We start from the raw sequence: 22,330 nt of genomic DNA on the forward strand, positions 1-22,330 counted from the left end.
CCACAGCTTGGAGGTCCTTTGCTGGAGAACCTTTGCGGTCCCCCCCGGCTGGGTGCCAGAGGGCGGCGGGGGCGGTGCTGGCGCCTGTGTGGGCAGGGGGATCACAAAGCCGTCTGCGTTCTCCTCTACCAGGGCGTCTTTGTGAGGTGCATTGCTTTTGGTGATTATGGGCTTCATTTTTGGCTTCGGAGGTACAGGGGGCTTGTCAACCATAAATGCCTGCCCATCTGCATAGACCGTGCATGTGTCCAGGGCCTCGCCCCCTTCCGAGGACAAGGTGGAGATGCTGGACACGGTGGAGATAGTGCTGGTTGTCTCAAGATGGTGGTCACTGCTACTCCGGCTGTCTACCTCCTCGATCCCGGAGTCAGTGACGTTATCAAAACTTTCTGGGGGCGGCAGGAACGAGGCTGGCAAACAGTTTGAAAGACCTGCCGGTTTCTTACTGTCCACGGAGTTAGCTGATTGGCTGGGGGCGAAGGAAGGGGACTGGGGGGAGTCTTTCCTCGGCTTCCCCAGGTCTGTGGGAGGGGGAGTTGGAGCGGCCCTGTCGTCAGGGATATCAAAACTGTTTGCAAACTCTAGGGGCGGAGGCAATGGTTCTGTAAAAATAAAATCTTCGTCTAGATCCACAGACGCCAGAGGAGGGGGCGGGATACGGAAGGGCAAGACGACCGGCTCGTCCACGGAGCCCGCCGCCGCCATCACCTTGCCTGGGCTGGCGGAGACCTGTAAAGCACCTTCGGTTTCGGGAATGCTTTCGGGCACCTCAGTTGGAGAGCGTTCTGGCTCTGTGTTCACGTCCACTTTCTCCTCTTCCTCTTCCGGGGAGTCCTCCGGCTTGGCGGCATCCACGGTGTGGACCATCAGCAGGCCGGCTGTCTTCTGCTGGGAGGTGTCCACGATGCTGATAAGCATGTTCTTCTTCTCGTCTGCCTTCTTGTCCTTGTCCAGTTCGTACTTGTTCTCTGTCTCCTGCCTCCGCAGCGGGCCGCGGGCACTCTGCCTGGTCACAGAGGGAAAGGCGGGCTCCAGGTTGGGCCGCATTTTGGTATCGATGTATAGGGGCTTGTTCAGATCTGCCTTGGCTGCTTCCCCCTTGCCGGGACCCTGCTGAGTTTCTTTCAAGGCTCTATCCCTGGCTGAGAGGGCCAGAGCCAACGGTGAGTTGGGGTCTAGGAGCCTTCCGGTGAGGGGATGGACATAGTTATCAGGACTGACTGGGCTCCCACCCTTGGCTGCCATCCCGGCGTTGTTCTCAGGGCCTTTGGCTTTGGGGACAGAATTCAATGTCCTCACGCTGCCAGGGTCACTCTGGCCGCTAGCCTCGCTGCTGCCAAAATGGTTCTCGGGCTCCCTTGGTGCCGCCACTGGAGTGGGTGATGGCAGCTGGCCCAGGCTGTCCTCGTCACCGAACAGCTCTTCCTCTGGGAACTTGGAAGTCCTCGTCCTGGGCGCGGGAGGCCCCGGGCCCAGCCCCACATCTTCATCTCCCAAGTCCGTGGAGAGGAAAGCGGGCGAGTTCCTCCTGGCCTCCAGCCTCTTCTCCCTGTCCCGCACGGCTCCGGCGATGGCTGCCGCAAAGGGGCTGCTGACGCCCAGGCTGTCATCAGGCCGCAGCTGCCCCGGCGGCTCACAGGCCTGCGCATCGATCTCCATGCTGCTTCCCTGGCTGCTCTTCCCGCTGCTGCTTGTGGATGGCTCCTTCACAATGATTGTCGGGATGGGAATGGAGCAGGTTTTCTCAGGACTGTCCTCCACATTGGACTGCTTCACCAGCATGCCCTTCCTTCTGGCTGGCTTGGCGGGGACATAAACGGCCTTGCTCGCTATCTTCCCCACTTCGGAATAGGGGTTTTCTGGCATCTGACCCCGCTTGTTTCTGAAATTTGCCTGGGCAGCAGCATTCCGGCTGTACAGGTCTTCTGAGTCGAGGGAATAGCGGTCCAGCTCTCTCCGATAATACATGCCCTTCTCCCTCATCACCGTGCCGATGTTCTCAGGCCGAGGGGAAGGGGAGACCTTGGGAACTGAATTCTGATTGAAGGGGGGCTTGATTGTCCCATAGGGTCTGGCTGTCGGTGACTTGGGTGAATTGTAAGCTGTTGGGGAGGGTGGTGGTGGTGAAGGAGGTAAAGACTGGGGAGGAGGAGGGATATCTTCGGAGGTGTCGGGCATGGACAGGCTTCTCGTGAACTTTAGCATTGGGGGAGCCAGAAACTGGCGCTCTTCCTCGGTTATTCCTGGAAACAGAGAATGAGTGAGACCTGCTGTTAGTTATCCAAAGGGATGGCTACCTGGTCACTTAAATGCTGCATAATCTGCTGTTGGGTCACTTCTCAACAGCAACAGATTAAGACATGCATAAGACACGCATAGGTGACCACACACACGTACACACAGAGCACAGCACTGTCCAAGTCATCAACTGCCCCATTTCTGGGCCAAGAGAAGAAAAGAAATCTCTCCTGTGTGGGACATAGGGAGAGATCAGGATGTGCTGATGTGTATGTGGAGATGCTTTTACAGGCAGCCCTGTCAGACCTGAGCCACGGAGCTACAGGCTGTGGTGGCCATGGGGCTGGTCCTGCAACTTGGCCCTCTCAGGGCTGAACCTAATGAAGGGACCATGAAGGGCTTTTGACCCGGACATTGGGGGGGGCGGGGTGGTGAGTTAGGCTTGCCTGGAGGCTCTGCTTTCTGCCTGGGCAGAACCTGTGTCTTTGGCCTCATGAACACTCATCTCTTGCCCACCGAACTGACTAATCACAGGTGGAGTTTTGGATGATTCCTTCCTTTGCCACTCCTTAATGAGGTTTGGGAAAGGAGCCATGTGGTCAGCAGCTTACTACCTTCTACACTCTCACCATCATCTGTGGCATTCCAGGGCACACTGGAGCTTCCTTGGAGCCAATAAAGTGCTACTGGTTGGGGAAAGGGTTGGGCCAGAATTTAACATTAACATTCTACAGCCTATGCAGGAATGCTACTACTTTGCCACAAAGCAGTCTTTCCTAACCAACCCATCACTGAATAACTGGAGTTCCTGTTGCTTGGGGGCTGGGAGATTTCCTTTGCAATCATCCAAAAACCATGAAAACACAATGAAAACACAGAGCACTGGCGGAAGGCAATCAGCGATACAGAACATGGACTGACGGACGCAGACAATCATTTCGTAATGGCAGGGGGCATGCAAGATTTCAGAGAGGGAGCCAAATGAGAGCTTTTTAGTAAAATAAATTCCTATGATGAACTAATCATTGATTGAGATAAAAAAAAAACAAAAACTTCCATTCGATAAGGGTATTCTCAATGGGACATACTCCTTGGGGAAAGCATCCTTGGCATCACCAATGCTTTTGGGACGGCCGAGGGCTCGGAGTCACCACTGGCTCCAGGTGCGTTGGCCAACGGTTGAGTTTCCAAGGAGCCACCATTGACGAATACACCTTATGGAGCAAAGGGTGTTACATTGAAATTACAGATTTTAGGCTATATAGATTCACTAACCTGATAGAAAGATTCTGCTGTCTGACAAGAGGAAATCAGTGGTTATTAACTGGGTTATTTACCAGAGCCAATCATCCACCATGGCTTTAGCGCCGCTTCTGACTTAGCTGGTCACACTACACTGTGAGCATAAGGCACTGCCATGACTGGTGGGTCAATAGGGGTATGCCTCCTCATCAGCATGGCCTGCCCTCACCCCAGCCCACTAACAAAAAGCCGCATGCTAACAGGAGGAATGCAGAAAATACTTCTTGATGATTAGGCCTGAAAACGACATAGCAAAGCACCCCCTTCCCCCCCCCAAAACCCAGAGAAATGTCCCTGGAATCCCTAAGTTAGAGCTCCCCACACAGTCTTTGGGCACACACGCCATGTGGGCACTTCTGGTCACGCAGAACACATCACCTAAAGTCGCCTGGACAGGCTCCTGCTGTCCACTGGCCAAGGGGACTTTTCTGCATTAAACAAATTCTGGATTATCTAAGAAAAGGTCTGGGTTCAAGTGAGAAAGTTTATCTTTCCCTATAAATTCATGGGGATCCAGATGATGTTTGTCATTGATAAAAGCCATTCCATGGGCATAGTTTCAGCCAAAGTCTCTTCCTTGAGTTTATTCTGAGTCCAGCACGAACACCCAGAGCGGAGAAGGCTGTCACATTCATTTTACCCAAGATGGTCTGTGACAGGCTTCAGCAAATTCATTCTAGTACAGGGCAAAGTCTGGGACCTTGGAAGATGAAGTCTCATGAAGAGAGAGGTCCTGACAGCAAGACAAGGGATACCGAGCTTACATCGCATTAGGGAAACTCTTGCCCAAGATATCTTTCGTTTATGGGGATTGGTTTAGACAGAAAAGTTGTAACACAACTTGAAATTGGGTCAGATGAGCCTGGAGGGCAGGCAGGACTAGAGGCCCAGGCTCTGGGTGGGCTGGGCAGCAGGCAGGTTGCTGGGTAAGATGGGGGAAGGCAGCCACGGGGTCAAGGTACCCTGGGGTTTGCCTGCTGGCTGTCAGCCTCCTCCCACCATGACTTGTAGGGAGGTCTCCCCCGCTCCCACTCAGGTCGGGATGGGGGCTGCTTCTTAAGAGAATGACCACACGCCTTACCTATTGATTTCTGCCTTCTCATCGTACCTCGAGGGATGCCCAGGAATGGGCCCTTCGGACTCCCTGGGACCGTGGGGGTCATCACTGCAATTCCCTGCCGCTCATAAATGGACTGTAAAGCAAAGAGTACATAGATAAGCCTCAGAGGGTCCTTGGACTGGGCACCCCATTCAAGAGAGCAGGAGAGAAACAAACCAAATAAAGAGAAGTGTGGTCAAGGGCTGGGGGTCCCCAGAGCTGTGTTCTGGGGGGCCCTCAGCTAGAAGGACCCAGAGATTAGGCACAGAATCTTAGCTTCTCTGAGCTAGAAGGTGAGGATTTCTCCTCTTCAAAAAAAGCTTCAAATGAGGGTAGGAAATCTCAGTGTAGGGGGCTGAACCTTGATCTTAACACATCCTTATCTATTCACTCACTAGACATTTCCTGAGTACCATCTGGATTAGGATTTCTTCTCTTCACCCCTCAGTTTCCCCAGTAATGTCAAAACTGTGGACAAAGTGTTCATAAAGGTGTCAGACAGGATGAGACCTTGGCAAGATAGTGGCCCTCTCTAAGCCTCAGTCTCCCCATCTGGGAGAAAAAAATGTTTTGGACAGAGTGACCTCTAAGATCCCTTCCAGCTCCAAATGTAGGATCTGAAAACCCACGTGTAGGGAAACCTCATAACCAAACCCCAATCTGCCAGATCTTCCCTGTTGTCTGGGCTTTGGGTCAAGGCCATGAAGGTCCTTGTTTCTTTTTTTTTCTTTTAAAAAAATTTTTATTAATTTATTTTGATTTATCAACAATCACTTCCATATGCTTTTGAGTTTAAAATTTTTCTCCCCCTTCCTCCCCACCACCCTCCCCAAGATGGTGCACAATCTCATACAGGCTATACATTTACATTCCTGTTAAACATATTTTCACGTTAGTGAAGTTGTAAGTAAAAATTAAAACCAATAGGAGGAATCATAAGAAAGAGGAAACAAAACTCAACAGAAGGTAAAAGTAAGCGATAGTGATTCGACTTCCATAGTTCTTTCTTTGGATGTGGACAGCATTTTCCATCCCGAGGCCTCTAGAGAGGTCTTACATCCTTGTAATGCTGAAAAGGGTTCAGTGTAACAATATTAGTCATGACATAACGTGGCTGTTATTGTGTACAATGTTCTCCTGGTTCTGCTCACTTCACTCAGCATCAGACCATACAAGTCTTTCCAGGTTTTTCTGAAGTCAGCCTCTTCAGCATTTCTTATAGCACAATAGTATTCCATTACATTCATATACCACAACTTGCTCAGCCATTCCCCACTTGATGGGCATCCTCTCAATTTCCAATTCTTTGCCACCACAAAAGAGCTGCTATGAATATTTTTGTACATGTGGGTCCTTTTCCCATTTGTATGATCTCTTTGGGATATTGCCCCCAGAAGAGCTATTGCTGGGTCAAACAGTATGCACCTTTTGATAGCCCTTTGGGCATAGTTCCAAATTGTTCTCCAAAATGGTTGGATCATTTCACAACTCCACAAATAATGCATTAGTGTTCCAATTTTCCCACATCTTCTCCAACATTTATCATTTTCCTGTTTTGTCATGTTGGCCAATCTGATAGGTGTGATGTGGTACCTCAGAGTTGTTTTAATTTGCATTTCTCTAATCAATAACGATTTAGAGCATTTTTTCATATGACTATAGATGGCTTTAATTTCTTCACCTGAGAACTGTCTGTTCATATCCTTTGACCATTTATCAATTGGGGAATGGCTTGTGTTCTTATAAATTTGTCTTAATTCTCTACATATTTTAGAAATGAGGCCCTTATCAGAGTGACTGGTTGTAAAAATTCTTTCCCAATTTTCTACCTTCCTTCTAATCTTAGTTGCATTGGCTTTGTTTGTGCAAAAACTGTTCAATTTAATGTAATCAAAATTATCCATTTTGCTTTTCATAATGTTCTCTATCTCCTGTTTGGTCATGAATTCTTCTGTTCTCCATAGATCTCATAGGTAAACTATTCCTTGTTCTCCCAGTTTGCTTATAGTATCAGCCTTTATATCTAAATCATGAACCTATTTTGACTTTATTTTGGTATATGGTGTGAGATTTGGGTCTATGCCTAGCTTCTGCCATACTCTTTTTCAGTTTTCCCAGAAGTTTTTTTTTCAAAGAGTGGGTTCTTGTCCCAGAAGCTGGGGTCTTTAGGTTTATCAAATAATAGATTACTATAGTCATTGACTACTGTGTCTTGCATATTTAACCTATTCCACTGATCCACCTCCCTATTTCTTAGCCAGTACCAAGCAGTTTTGATGGTTGCTGCTTTATAATACAATTTAAGATCTGGAATTGCTAGGCCACCTTCCCTGCATTTCTTTTCACTAGTTCCTTTGATATTCTGGACCTTTTGTTCTTCCAAATGAATCTTATTATTTTTTCTGACTCTATAAAAATAATTTCTTGGTAGTTTGATTGGTATGGCACTGAATAAGTAAATTAGCTTAGGTAGGATTATCATTTGTATTATATTAGCTTGGCCTACCCATGAGCAGCTGATGTTTTTCCAGTTATTTAGATCTGATTTTATTTGTGTGAAAAGTGTTTTGTAATTTTGTAAAAATGTTCATAGAGTTCCTGGATTTGTTTCGGGAGGTAGACTCCCAAATATTTTGTAATGTGTACAGTAAGTTTAAATGGAATTTCTCTTTCTATCTCTTGCTGTTGGGCTTTGTTGGTAACATACAGAAATGCCAATGATTTATGTGGGTTTATTTTATAGCCTGCAAATTTGCTAAAGTTGTTTATTATTTTAAATAGTTTTTTACTTGATTCTCTAGGATTCTCTAAGTATATCATCATGTCATCTGCAAAGAGTGATAGCTTTGTTTCTTCTTTGCCTATTCTAATGCCTTCAATTTCCTTTTCTTCTCTTATTGCTAAAGCTAAGGTTTCCAGTACAATATTGAATAACAGTGGTGATAATGGACATCCTTGTTTCACCCCCAATCTTATTGGAAATGCTTCTAGCCTGTCCCCATTACATATAATGCTTGCTGAAGGTTTTAGATAGATGCTATTTATTATTTTAAGGAAGACTCCATTTATATCTATGCTTTCTAGGGTTTTTTAATAGGAATGGGTGTTGAATTTTGTCAGAAGCTTTTTCTTCATCTATTGAGATGATCATGTGGTTTCTGTTGGTTTTGGTGTTGATATGCTCAATGATGCTGATAGTTTTCTTAATATTGAACCAACCCTGCATTCCTGGTATAAATCCTACCTGGTCATAGTGAATTATTCTTGTGATAAATTGCTGTAATCTATTTGCTAGTATTTTGTTTAAAATTTTGCATCTATATTCCTTAAAGAAATTGGTCTATAATTTTCTTTCTCGATTTTGACTCTTCCTGGTTTGGGTATCAGCACCATATTTGTATTATAAAAAGAATTTGGTAAGACTCCTTTTTCACCTATTTGTTCTTTTTCTAGTTCTTTTAGTTGTATGCCCAATTCATTGATCTCCTTTTTTTCTATTTTATTTATGTAAGCATTTAGAGATATAAAACTTCCCCTAAGAACTGCTTTCACTGCATCCCGTAAGTTTTGGTATGTTGTGTCATTATTGTCATTCTCTTGAATGAAATTATTGATTGTTTCTATGATTTGTTGCTTGACCCAATCATTTTTTAGGATTAGATTATTTAGTTTCCAATTATTTTTTAGTCTATCTTTCCATGGCCCTTTATTACATATAATTTTTATTGCATCATGATATGAAAAGGATGCATTTAATATTTCTACCTTTCTGCATTGGACTGTGAGGTTTTTATGCCCTAGTACATGGTCAATTTTTGTGTATGTGCCATGTACTGCTGAAAAAAAGTATATTCCTTTCTATCCCCATTCAGTTTTCTCCAGAGGTCCATCATACCTAACTTTTCTAATGTTCTATTCACCTCCTTAACTTCTTTCTTATTTTGTGGTTAGATTTATCTAGTACAGAGAGGGGGAAGTTGAGGTCCCCCACTAGTATAGTTGTGCTGTCTATTTCTTCTTGTAACTCCCTGAACTTCTCCTGTAAGAATTTGGATGCTATACTATTTGGTGCATATATGTTTAGTAATGATATTACTTCATTGTCTATGGTGCCTTTTAGCAGGATGTAGTTTCCTTCTTTATCTCTTTTGATTAGATCTATTTTTGCTCTTGCTTTGTCTGAGATCAGGATTGCTGCCCCTGCTTTTTTTACTTCAGCTGAAGCAAAATATATTCTGCTCCAGTCTTTTACCTTTCCCCTGTATGTGTCACTCTTTTTCAAATATATTTCCTGTAAACAACATATTGTAGGATTATGGTTTTTAATCCATTCTGCTATCCACTTCTGTTTTATGGGAGAGTTCATCCCATTCACATTCACAGTTATGATTACTATCTGTCTTCTTCTCCACCCTTTTCTCTCCCCTGTTTATGCTTTTCTTTCTCCTTTCTCCTTTCTCCCCCTCACTAGTATTTTTCTTTTGACCACCGCCTCCTTCAGTCCCTTCCCCCTTTTATTATCTCTTTCCCTTTTCTTCCCCCTTTAGTCTTACTGCTGCTTCCCTCCCTTCTTTCCCCCTCCCTTTTCTTTTCCCTTTTCCCTCCTACTGCCTATAGGGCAAGTTAGATTTCTATATTGAACTGATTGTGTTATGCCCTTCTTGAGCCAAATCTGATGAGAGTAAGGTTCAAACAATGCTCACCCACCTCCCTTCTTTCCCTCTGCTGTAATAGGATTTTGTATCTTTTCCTGTAATGTAATTTACCCTTGTCTGCCTTCTCCTTTCTCAGTACATTTTCTAAGATCAGACTAATCTGCTTACTTGGATCTATTTAATCCACTTGATTAGATTTTTTTTTATCATTACATCAAAGTTGACTAATATCCACCCCCTTTATGTATACTCCTTTAACATGGTGAAGTAACAATACAGTTCTCAAGAGCTGCAAGTGTCATCTTCCCTTGCAGTGATGTAAACAGTCCACCTTATTAACACCATATTGTACCTTTCTGTCCCATTTACCTTTTTATGTCTTTCTTCAATCTTATACTTGAAGATCAAATTTTTTGTTGAGCTCTGGTCTTTTTCTCAGGAAGGTTTGGAAGTCTCGTATTTCATTGAATATCCACCTCCTCCCTGGAAAAATCATGCTCATTTTAGCTGGGTACTTGATCCTTGTCTACAATCCAACCTTCTTTGCCTTATGGAATATCATGTTCCATGCCCTGAGGTCTTTTAATGTAGAAGCTGCAAGGTCCTGTATAATCCTTACTGTAATTTCATGATTGTTTCTTTCTGGCTGCTTCCATCATCTTCTCTTTCATCTGGTAATTGTAGAATTTTGCTATTATATTCCTTGGCATCTTCAATTTGGGATCTCTTTCAGGTGGTGAGTGGTGTATTCTTTCTATGGTTATTTTACTTTCTGGTTCTAGGACTTCAGGGCAGTTTTCCTTTATGATTTCCTGAAAGATACTGTCCAGTCTCTTTTTTTCATCATGATTTTCAGGCAGTCCAATAATTTTTAAATTGTCTCTCCTGAATTGATTTTCCAGGTCAGTTGTTTTACCGATGAGGTATTTTACGTTTTCATCTGTTTTTTCATTTTTTTGCTTCCGTTTGACTGATTCTTGCTCTCTCATAGAGTTATTAGTTTCCATTTGTCCAATTCTAGTTTTTAACAGATTGTTTTCTTCTGTTAATTTTTGTACTTCCTTCTTCAATTGGACAATTTTGTTTTTTAGGGACTTGGGTTTTTTTCAGTGTGCTTTTTTTTCAATTGGCCAATTGTATTTTTTAAGGACTCTTCCACCTCTCTCATTTGACTTTCAAAATCCTTCTTCAGCTCTTCTAAGAAGTCTTTTTGGGCTTCAGACCAGTTCATATTCCCTTTTGATGTTGCAGATGTGGGTTTGTTGACAATGTTGTCCTCTTCAGAATTTCTGTCTTGATCTTCACTCTTCTCATAATATGAATCTATGGTACATTTCTTTTTACTCATAGTGTTTCTTTATTCCCTGGCCTTTAAAGATATTGAGCTCTCCTGCTGGGGAACAGAGAGCACTGACCCAAGCTTCTTGTGTTGGGAGCCTAGGTCTTGGTCACTGGCTTTGTGTGCTGGGGCCTCTTATGTTGGTAATTAGAGGCCGTAGGGTTCTGGCAGCTTACCTCGTGTTAGGCTGGAGTCAGCAAGGCTGGAACTTTCAGGCAATTCTAGGTTTCCTGCCTTTCCTTTCCTTAGCTCCTTTTAGATGGGTGCTGCGGGTGTTTATCTGCCTGGGGCCCCTTGCAGTGCTACCTCCCTTATTTCTGCTAATGCACTGGAAGATTCATTTGAGGTAGAGTGTCGAGGTACCTGGTGGTTTTCCAAGGTGGCCTCCACTGGTTCCCCCACCCTTACCGAGGCACTCAGAGGTCCAGGTGTTGGTGTTTGCCTGCTCTATCACCTGGGCTTCAGGATTTCTTCCTGGTTGACAACTGGAGGCTTCAGGGCTCCAACAGCTCCCCTGGTGTTGGGCTGGAACCAGCAAGGCTGGGGCTTTAGGAAGACTTTAGGTTGCTTTCTTCAGCTCCTTTCAGATGAATGCCACAGGGTACTTATCCATCTGGGGCCCCTTGTAGTTCTGCCTCCCTTATTTTTGCTGAGGCACTGGGAGACCCATTGGCTGGGGTGCTGCACTGCTGCTCCCCATCTTTCTTCTAGTTCAGCTGTTCCAGGGTTTTTTTCTAGGGTGATATTTTCTAGGTTTTCAGAGGTTGATAGGGGACAGTGAGAGTGACTAACTTTTTACTCTGCCAACTCGGCTCCCCAAGCTTCTTGTTTCAATGCTGCTTGGGAGGGGAACCATGTGAGTACATTTTCTGCCATTTACAACCTTTCACACATCAGTCTGCCAGATGAACTAACAAGGTGTAGGTCCCAGGACGAATGGGGTACAGATACATTTGAACTGTGGCAGGGTCGGGATAGCACAGGCTGGTACATGGAGGCATTGTTGTGGGGAGGGGGGAGGCTGGGTGGAGCTGAAGAGCAATGGTGGTGGGGGGAGTTGGAGATTCCTGCTCCCCTCTAGACAAAGGGGATTTAGGGAAGAGGAGAGGAGAGAGCACCTAGAGACAGGATGGGGAAGCTGGTGGGGAGAGAAGTGAACTCTGCTCATCAATTTCATTATCAATTTCATCTGGCATTGGCCCTGCAGTCAGCCCTAGACTAAAGTACAATCCTGCCTGACTCATTTCAGTTCAACATTTCCATGGGAGGTTGACCACATGCACAGGTGTGCATGTACACATGCATGTGCAAGAGCACACACACACACACACACACACACACACACATGCTCATGACAGAAGTGGGGGGGAGGGCAAAGTGCTGAACTTCTCATTGCATTAAAAACTCCTCAGGTGCCACATGGTAGAATTGAGTGCAGTGGGCACTCACGGATTTGGAGTCAGGAGACCTGGGCTTGGGGAGGGCTGGCTCTGCCACCCACTAGCTCACCATCGGTGCTCTGCCCATGGTTGGCATTTAGTAAATTCTTGTCATGATGACCACATGGGTGGGGAAGGAGGTCATTTAACTTCTGAGCCTCAGTTTTCTCCTCTTTATATGGGACAGCAATGCTATCGACCTTACAGGGACATCATGAAGAAAGTGCTTTGCAAGCTTTATGGAAAATGTTTTAACATTGATGCTTGGTAGAGTTGTGTGCTGCTAGAGCCTCAGTGAGGTTTGGTGCTAGACTCCAGGCCCATTGCCTCAGGGATGCACAGTCCTCCTTCCTTCGGTCCAGACTCTTATCTCATCCGCCTCAGGACAGAAGGAATACAGCACTCATTGCACTGTCATAGTCAAGTTTATTGGCAATTTTCCTCATAATAATACTCTGAGGCAAGAAAAGCAGTAAAAAATCATAGCCAATAAATCCGGCCCCTGGCGTGGGTGGAAGGAAATATGCCCTTAACATATCTGATGGGAAGAGGTGGGGGAGAAGGGGAGCATGCCATCTGGAAGCATCCCATTATAACTTATTTTTGATAGGTAGGTACTGAGCTCAATTGCTTTTATGCTACTGAAAGACAGATGAATTGCCAGTGGCCTGTAAATTTCAGCAGCTGGGAGCATATCCCTGACTGCCCTGCCCTAGTTATAGCTCTGCTTGAAAGTGTTATTATTCTCTTTTTCCAGATAAAAAAGCTCCAAGGAGGCTTTAAGAGATGAAATTATGTGTCTGAGATGGGATTTGAACTTAGGTCTCTTGATTTCACATCTGGCCCTTTTTTCTCACATTGCTACATTAGTTGTCAAGACGATAGTCAATCTCTGTCTCCTGATGAAACCAGGTTTAAATAACTTGGTCTTTGGGAAGACATGCTTGGTTTCAATTTTGGTTTCAATTTCATTTTGATCTGGTTTATGACAGAATATAGAAATGAATTCTAACACCCCCACCTCTCTGCTCCAGCCCAATCCTGACCCTTGTGTTTGAGAAGGGCTCTAAAGCTTTGTTCTCCTGGATCACCATTCCACTAATGGTGGAAAGAGCTGGCTCTGGGCACCAAAGACTTGGGTTCTAACCCAGGCTTTCTAACTGGTAAGTTGTATGACCATGGCTAAGTCAATACAGCTTTCTGGGCCTCAGTTTATTAATTTGTAAAGTGTTGGAGTCCTAAGATTCAGTACTGGTAGGGACTTCAGAGCTCACTTAGTGCCCCCATTCTATAAGTGAGGAAACCAGAGAAGGGAACTCAGTCAAGGTTACACAGCCAGGAAGGCAGACTTCCAATATGATAACTAGAAGAGGTGACATTGACATTGATCTTTAAGGTTTACGAAGCTTTGTCTGACTCTTGAATTTAGCCAGTTCAGCCATGCTGTGTCCTCCACTCCTGACTCCCTTCTTCCTCTGTGTCATCAGTGCTCATGAACTCCACAGCACCCTCAGCACGTGTATCTTCTGCTCCTCCTCTCATGCTGCTCAGTGCCCCTGAAGGAAGCCACACCACTGCAGTGAATGGGTCAGTACACATTCTTCCCAGCTGGGCCTTCCTTGGTGCCTGGCAAGCCTTTCCTTCCTTCACTGTCCCTGTCCCAGTTCCTTCAGCAGCTGCTTCCAACTCCTCTTCCTTGAAAGTCTCCCAGCATCTCCTCTATTCCTTTGCCTTTGTCCTTGTTTCCTGTGGTGATGGATAAACTGAGGCCTTCTACTAGGAGGCCTCCTTCTCCATTATTTTATACCCCTTTCCATCAGGAGTTGTTGAACTGGGGTCCATGGACTTGGTTTTTTAAATTTCATAATCGCATTTCAATGTAATTGATTCTCTTTATAATTCCATGTATTTTATGTGTTTAGAAGCATGATTCTGAGAAGGGCCCCTATTATCTCTACTGGACTGCCTGGCAAAGGGTTCATAAGACAGAGCACTGAAGTTAGGCTCTCCACAATCTCTCCTCTCTCTCCCCTTGCTCCCATGTTTGAGGAAGAAGTGGCCTTTCTCCCAGGATGTGTTCCCATTCACCACCAAGACAGCGTGAATCTGACATAGGCTTTACTTAAGCATTCATATTAAGCATATTTTCCCATTAGTCATGATGTAAAGAGCAATTAGAACTGATAGGGAGAACCATGAGAATGAAGCAATAAAACAAAACAACAAAGGAAAAGGAGAGCAGATAGTCTGCTTCTATCTGCATTCAGACTCCATCTTTCTTTCTCTGGACATGGATTTTGGACACTTGTCATAACACTCACTGCTATGTTCTGGGCTTCTCATTTCTCCTTCTTCCCATCCCTGTCTGACTCCTCCTTCTCAGTCTCCTTTACCAGACCTTCATCCATGTCCCACCTGAGACTTCATTCTGGTCTCTCTTGTCTTCTCTTCAATGCCCTCTCTGTTAGAGATCTCCTTGAGCTGTCATGGATGCAAGCAGAATAACATGGAGATGACTCCCAAATCTTCATAGCCAACTTGAATGCTAACGTGGTCTGATTGGCTGCTGGTTGGATGCATTCTCATGGATGTCCTAGCCACGTGTCAGATGCAGAAATCCTTATCTTGGGGCAGCTAGACGGCGCAGTGGATAGAGCATCGGCCCTGGACTCAGGAGGACCTGAGTTCAAATCTGGCCTCAGACACATGATACTCACTAGCTGTGAGACCCTGGGTGAGTCACTTAACCCTGATTGCCTCGCAAAAAAAAAAAAGAAATCCTTATCTTTCTTCATAAATCTACTGCTCCCCCAAACTTCTCTGTTTCTACTGAGGTCCCCCTTCTTCCCAATCCCCCAGATTTCTGACTTGAGGGCCATCCTTGGCCTCTTTAACCCCAAATCTAAAATCAGCTCTGTTAGGCTCCTGTCATTTCTACCTTCTCAGTGTATACCTGTGCCCTCTTTCCACTTACCTAGTTCAGGTTCTCATCACCTCTCCAATGGACTACTCTAATAACTTGCTGATTGTCTTCCCTGTCTCCTATCTCTCCTTCTCTAATTCATCTTTACTTCATACAACTGTAAAAAATATTCCTGAGGTCTCTCCTCAGTTCAACAACCATCAATGGTTCCCTGCTACCTAGAGTATAAAATACAAAGTGTTCAGTCTAGGTTTAGTCTGGCTCCCAGCTATGTTTATAGACTGATTTTTTATGATTCCCCTGGACAAACTCTACTTTCCAGTCAAGTTGGACTTTGGGTTATTTCTCAACACTCTTTTTCTCACCTCCATGCCATTCCCTATACCTCCAAGTTATGCTGCCTCCTCATGCTTGCTTCTCAGAAACTTTATCTTCATCCATGCCTCAGCTCAGATGTCACTTCTGTCCAGCCTTCCCAGATGCTCCCTTAGAGTTTCCATTCGTTCTCCTCTACACTGTCTGTGATTATCTGTGTACATCTCCAGTAAGAAGTAAGCCCTTTGAGGGGATGGATTGGTGTTCCCGCCTCCCCCCATTGTATTTCTAGCACCTGGGACAGCACTAGGCAGGAGACTTTCATAGCTTTGAATTGTTCTCTCTGATTGTCACAACCTGCTTTCTCACCTGCCTCACTCACCTCACTCAGGAGGTCCATTAGAGAACACCACTCCATGTTTCCAGCAGATTTTTGTTTCACCAGATTTGTGATTTCCTCAGGGTAGGGAGCTTTGCTTTTACCAATGCAGGTTGGCATCTGTTTTGCAGCTGATGGGGGGGATTCTGGGTTTTATTTTCCTCAGGTTGAGAAAACTGAGGCTCAGCGAATGTGAGTGCCTTGCCCAAAGTCATGCAGCTAATAAGTGACTGGATTGAAATCTGACCCGGTTCTGACTCATTAGGTCTGCTGGTTTCCTTCCTGGAGAGCAGAGGGGTGTATGAACCCAGACTCCAAAGGCAAAAGTTGCTGCGTGGCCTCTGACCCCAGTGGGTTCCCATTGTATCTCTAATGGGCTGCCACGCTGTCAGCAGGACTCCCCCCTTTGGCTGGCCCCCACCCAGGGAGCTGTCCCACTCACATTCATGTCTGTCACAGATGGGAAGCACCTGCTGGTCGGTCGCTGCTTGATGGTTGCCACTCTTGACTCCATAGCCATGTTTTCTGCTGTCCTCGATGGCTTGGTAGCTGGTACAACTTCATCAACTTTATCTGCAACAGATGGAATGTCATTATAAATGAATAAAGTCACTCAAGTCCCACCCCAACCCCCAAGTCTCCTAAGGTTGAGGGGGAGACTGAGTCATCCAAATGCCAAAGTGTCTCTTTTGCATTTTAACAAGGCAAGAGGTCAGCCCCAGGGGAGGGGTGCAAGCCAACGGCAGTCTACCGCTGCTGCCACACATGCATGCTAGGAGCGCTAAGCCTGCATGCAGCCCAAGTTTACTTAGGGTCACTCGAAAAACCATCCTCTTCTTCAAACCTTCAAAATGTGAAGGATGAAAATCTATACAGAAATGGAAAGAAAACCTTTAGCATGGGGTCCCTGAGTCTGACAGAGAATGGGAGAGAGGCTTTCAGCATCCCGGGCCCTTTCAGCCAGGTGATGGTGACAAGGAGGGGTCGGACAATGTCTTTCTGCTAACACTCTCTGGCCGTCTCACAAAAAGGTCTTAACTCAGGAGGGTCATTAGAGAATGCACCTCTGTCTTTCTGGATCTTTGCTTGCCTAGACTGGTGAGTTTATCACTGTAAGCCAATCTGCTTTTGCCAATGTTGACTGGCACCTGCTTATCCGCTGACACTCCCAGAGAGCTGCCTGGGGCACCTAGAGGGAGGAGCCTCGCCCAAAGTCCCCCAGCCCTCATGGGCCAGAGGCAAGGGCTTGAACGCAGATCTTTCTGGCTTTGAGGACAGCTCTCTCTCCATTCCTGGGTCTGGAAGCTGTCGGGTAAAACTCAGCTTTGTTTTTCATTTTGGTTTTGAAATTCATAGCAACGAGATGTTCAGAGAAGACGCTTGATCGATCATTGAGGACCACAGTAATTACATCAACACCTAATTAACACCTAATTAACACGAACAGTTCTAGGTCTTTGAAATAAATCAGAAAGTCATAGATTTAGTTCTAGAAAAGGCTCTAGAAGTCATCTTGATCAGCCTTCTTTTCAGACGGGGATGACGCCCAGTGGAGTTTGAGTGACTTGTGCAAGATCATACACATGGCAGAGAGAAGAGTCAGGATTCAAACCCAAGCCCTCCAGTTCCAAGTTCAGCACATTGGCTACCACCTCAAGCCAACTCCCCCTGACTGCCTCCAACACAGTCCTCCTTCCCATTTCTCTTTGCAAAAGAACCAGGAGGTTTGGTGATTTGTCTTGGTGTGTACGCATGTGCACCTGTATGCATGTATGTGTGTTTTGGAAAGAAATGTGCATCATTACTCTTCAGGCATGGAAACCAGTGGGTAATCAGCTTGGCCACTGGTTAAGCATTTGTGTCTATGCCTGAGGAACAATGAGCCACATTTCTTTCCAACGTGCGCGCGCACACATGCACACACACACGCACACACACTGCACACACACTGCACATGCACACACACACACGCACACACACACTGCACACGCGCACACACACACACTGCACACACACACTGCACACACACACACACACACACACACACGCGCACACACCCACACACCCACACTCCCCCCCAAGACAAACAAGCCACCAAACCTACTTCAAAGGAAGTGGGAAGGCTTGAAACCAAGGCTGCCTTCCTGTCTGGAAGGAAAACTCCATCCTGGGCGCCAGAGGCTCAGTCCAGTGCCTGGTTTATAGTGAGAGTTGGATAATTATTTATTGACTCATTGCCAGGCACATCTGGATCAGCTGAATTCTCATTTTCTTAATGATGCATTTAGGAATTGGGGCTGTCTGACTGGGGCTGAAGCTAATGTGAACCAGAATCTGGGGCAGACACATACAAGTGTTTTTGTCTCAGAACTCAAGGTCCCCAGAAATTGACTTGGAGCAACTTGCAAATTGTTGGAGAGCCATGCCTCCCACAGGACTCCTTTATCCTCTGTGCGGGCATGTGCTTGACCTGGGTGCTAGGAAGTTAGGTCCTTGCCCCTAAAGGGCTTCCAGTCACACCTGTCCCAAACCCAGGCTGAACCTCTAGGCTCTATGTGGCCCATCCAAGCAACAGCAGCTTATCATGTAGGACCTTGGCTGGTCAGATAGCCACACCAATGGTGGAGAAAACCATAAAAGATGGGGAGCAAGATAGAATCACTGAAGAGGAAGCCGAGATCATAAAGTCACAGGAAATGACCATTTCACGGACACATTTGATTGCCCTAACACACACATATACGCATACACCACATATATCATGTTCTCTGGCACAGAGACACAAACATTGAGACAGGACCCTGGATATCAGGGATAGAAGGCACAGCTCACACAGATATCCCAACAAATTGGCATCCAAAATGGCAAAGCCACCCAGAATGGCACCAAAGCAATGCCAGGGACTTCCAAGACCCAACCTGGGGAATCACTGGGCAAACCTGCAGACCCATGTCTTAAAGTGGGGAGGACCTTGGGATTCAAACTTGGATGTGACTAGGGTCAGGCTCTTGGTGCATTCTCTTGGGGCTGCAATGAATGGGGAATCATTCACTAATAACAGAAATGATACAAGCTGACATTTATATAAACCTGTAAGGTTTACAAAGCACTTTTCAGATGCTATCTTTTTTGATCTTTACAAAGACAGTGGGAAGTAGGTGCTATTATTGTCCCCATTTTGCAGATGAGGAAACCGAGACCTAATAGAGGTCAAGAGGGTCACACAGCTAGCAAGTGTCTGAGACAGCATTCGAACTTAGCCCTTCCTTATTCCTAGTTCAACACTTAACCCATTCTGTCAGACTCTGTTTGATTTAGAGGGTAACTGAGTCACAGAATTAGACGTGGAAGGCATCTGAGAGGTCCAACTCTCCCATTTTATAGAGAAGGAAATGGGGGCACAAATAAGGAAGGGACTTACTCAAGGTCACTCGCAAGTTATTGGCAGAGTTGTGATGGCACATCAGGTCTCCAGATCCCAGGTCCAGGGCTATCTCAATTCAACATGCATCCATTAAACACTGGTTATATCCAAGGCAATGGGCCAGGTGTTGGGGATACAGAGAAAAAAACAGACCCTGCCTTTGAGAAGCTTACATTCTACTGAAGGGAAACGAGTCCAGAATAAGCAAATATATCAGAAGTTGAGGAGGGAGAAAGAGGATTGAGGAAATTTGGGAAGATTCCATGGAGGTCACGGCTCCTGAGACCAGAGAAAGGAGGAATTCTAGGAGGCAGGAGATGAGGAGGGAGAGGTGTTCTAGGCAGGGAATCAGGGCATGGCCTTGCAAAGCATCAGGGTCACAGATGGAATGCTGAACTTGAACAACAGCTAGTTTGGCTGTGACGGTAGAGTTTGGGCAGAAGAGCAACATGAAACATTTGGGAAGGTGAGTGGGAGCCAGACTGCAGAGGCCCCGAAATATGAGAGTGAAGAGTTTTCACTTTTCCTAGAGGCAATAGGGACACGATGAAGGTTTCTGAGCAGAGCAGTACTCTTCGGAGTAATGGTCACACGTGTGCTTTAGGGAGATGGTGCTGGCAGCTGTATGGAATATTGGAGTGAAGAGAGACTAGAAACATGGAGACAAATGACAAAGATGGCAGCTGTGTGAGTGGAGAGAGGACAGAGGAGAGGGAAGGTGAAGGAAGGGACTGAAAAGACTGGCCCCTGACTGTCCAGAAGGGAGGAGGCACAGGGAAGAGGCAGAGATGACTGCTAATTTAACCGAGCTGAATGACTGGAAGGAGGTGGGTGCCCTCCCCCGAAACAGAAACACTTGGAGGAGGGGCAGGTCTAGGGAGGAAGACAATGAGTTACATTTTGGATGTGATGACTCTGAAAGGTACAGAGGACGTTTGAGTGGACAGTTGGTTACGTGAATGGCATCCATGAGTGAAATCAGGATGATGTATATAGATTTGAGAATTATCACTGCAAAGATGCTAATTGAATTTGAGGGTGCAGATGAGGTAACCAAGAGAGAAAGAACATTGACAGACGAGAAGGCCCAGGACGGAAATAGGACACAAGGCCCAGGGGTCCCCATGCTTAGGGCCCAACACACAGAGGACAACTCAGTAGGCCATATAGGAGGAGGAAAGTCAGGAGGGAGCAGTGTCAAGGAAGGCAAGGGGAGAGAGTATTTAGGAGCATGAGGTGGTTACCAGGGCCCCAAACTGAGGAAAAGGCAGAGAGGAGGAAGGTCAAGAGAAGGAATATTTATTTCCAGTCTTCGCTTTGATCCACCACTGATGTTATGCAGTTCCATAGTGAATGAGTCAGAACCATAGCTAAAACCTTCACATCTGCCTCCTGACTTTGGGCTCTTTTCCTGGGGGCCTCACTCAGGCTACCAAGTAGGGCAGAGCTCGCCTGGGGACTGTCTGGAGTTGGAGGGCCCTAGCCCATTGAGAACTCCATGATACTGATCCCTTTCAGGCTGCTGGGCCTCTTCCTTCTTCTAAATCATCACCCTGGGGGGTTGGGGGGTGGTCCAGGACAGAGCAGGGTTCTGCATCCATGGGATGCCTGACTTATCTGCTCACCTGGCTGCTTATCTTCAGGGTGTGCCCACTTGGGAAGGGGACGTCTTTCTGCTTGGGGAGGCTCAGGCTCTGTTGTGCACACTTATTGTCATTCTGTTCTTTCTTTCTGCCTGATCCTAAAAGGCAAAGGATGCCATCACTGTGACAGGCAGGGAGGCCACAGCCTGTCCCACCCTCCAGTTCTCTTCTCATTTCACCATTGGGCATATTCATTAACCCTAAATACTGATTGTGCTGCCTGAATCTTGCAGGATCTTAAGCATGGGAAGCCCTCAATGGCACCAAACATTCCCTTTGTGGGATGTAGCCATAGGAAGGTTGGAGATGTGGCTGCTGCCTCTTATTCAGGCTGCTTGGTCAGTATCTGCAGCCTGTCCAGGGCTATGGAGGTAAGCCCAACCAGTCTCTGTGGGCCAGTACTCGGGGGCTGCTTCTTGGAAGCCCCTTGTCTGGCTCTTAGGAAAACTGAAGTCTGGATGGTGGGCACAGATCAGCCAGTATCAGCTACTTGGACAACTACAAGTGTGAGCTTTGCAGATATGATGAGAACCAGCCCTCACTGGGGTCTGTGGGACCATGACCAAAGCAAGGGCCAGGACTTCCTTCTGATCCCACAGAGATGACACTGGTAGAGAAGGCTGCAGAGGATTTGACTGGATTTGAATTCCTGGAAAATGAGGAGTCCCTCCATGCATACAGGTTTCTTTATTAACCAGATCACATGATTCTCCATTCATTCCCAATGACTGGAATCTATGACTACATGTGACCACTCCATGCTGTAGGGGGCTGGGGAGCTGGTGGGGCTAACATTCACATAGGCAGGGCTTAGATCAGGACCAAAATCACTGGGTGCCTTGGGCAGCTAGTGTGAAAGCAAGAATGAAAATCCACTTTCACACATTGTATTTTCGAAGATATACAGACTAAACTTGAGAACACGGTTGGAGAAGAATCTTTCATTGTGTTTTCTTTGCCCCTACTGGTTGCAAACAAGAAGTTACACTGGGGACAAGAGTCAACAGGACCCTGTGAGATAAAGGCAGTCAGGAAGTCAGCTAGCACATCTTATGCACTTACACTTTGCCAGGCGTTGTGCTAAGTGTGCAGGAGAAAGACCCAGAGGGTCTGAGCCCCTGAACACGGTGACCACATTGGGGCTATCGTGGCCACACTTAGTGCATGAATGTTGTCAGGTTGCCAGGTGATGAGCTTGCCTCGAGGATGGTTCTGGCTTCTCATTCAGGACCTGCTGTGGAGATTCCCAGGGGATGACCCCAATGGGCCCCTGAAAGGAAGGTCCAGGAGATGCTGTGGGCTGCCCAATGGGGCAGGTAGAACAAACAACAGCAGACTTGTGCAGACTGTTTTCATTTTCTGTTTCCATCCCCAGCACTTAGCACAGGGCCTGGCACCTAGTAGGCATTCAAGAAATGTGTGTTGATTCAAATTGAACTGAAGTGACAGGGAGAATCAGGCATGAATGTGGAAATTTTTCCCACCAGTGACAGCTGGCCTAGCAAAGACTAGGCAGCCCGGAGAGGTGGTGAACTCTGTTCTCCTGGCAGCAAACTCCTTGCTCCACAGGCCCA

The 22,330-nt window shown here is 46.3% G+C and overlaps 1 protein-coding gene across 1 annotated transcript in view; it reads right to left on the reverse strand.

The window, feature by feature from the left end:
- SHANK2 (SH3 and multiple ankyrin repeat domains 2) overlaps positions 1 to 22,330 on the reverse strand; it is a 730,263-nt gene that overhangs the window by 21,158 nt on the left and 686,775 nt on the right. The window contains 4 exon segments of the mRNA XM_078148660.1: positions 1 to 2,243; positions 3,514 to 3,534; positions 4,622 to 4,733; positions 16,132 to 16,262. Of these exon segments, the coding sequence (XP_078004786.1) occupies positions 1 to 2,243; positions 3,514 to 3,534; positions 4,622 to 4,733; positions 16,132 to 16,262 (2,507 nt within the window).

Source organism: Phascolarctos cinereus, unplaced genomic scaffold, assembly GCF_003287225.1.
Source record: "Phascolarctos cinereus isolate Bilbo 61053 unplaced genomic scaffold, phaCin_HiC Scaffold_9;HRSCAF=440, whole genome shotgun sequence".
Classification (NCBI taxonomy): domain Eukaryota; kingdom Metazoa; phylum Chordata; class Mammalia; order Diprotodontia; family Phascolarctidae; genus Phascolarctos; species Phascolarctos cinereus.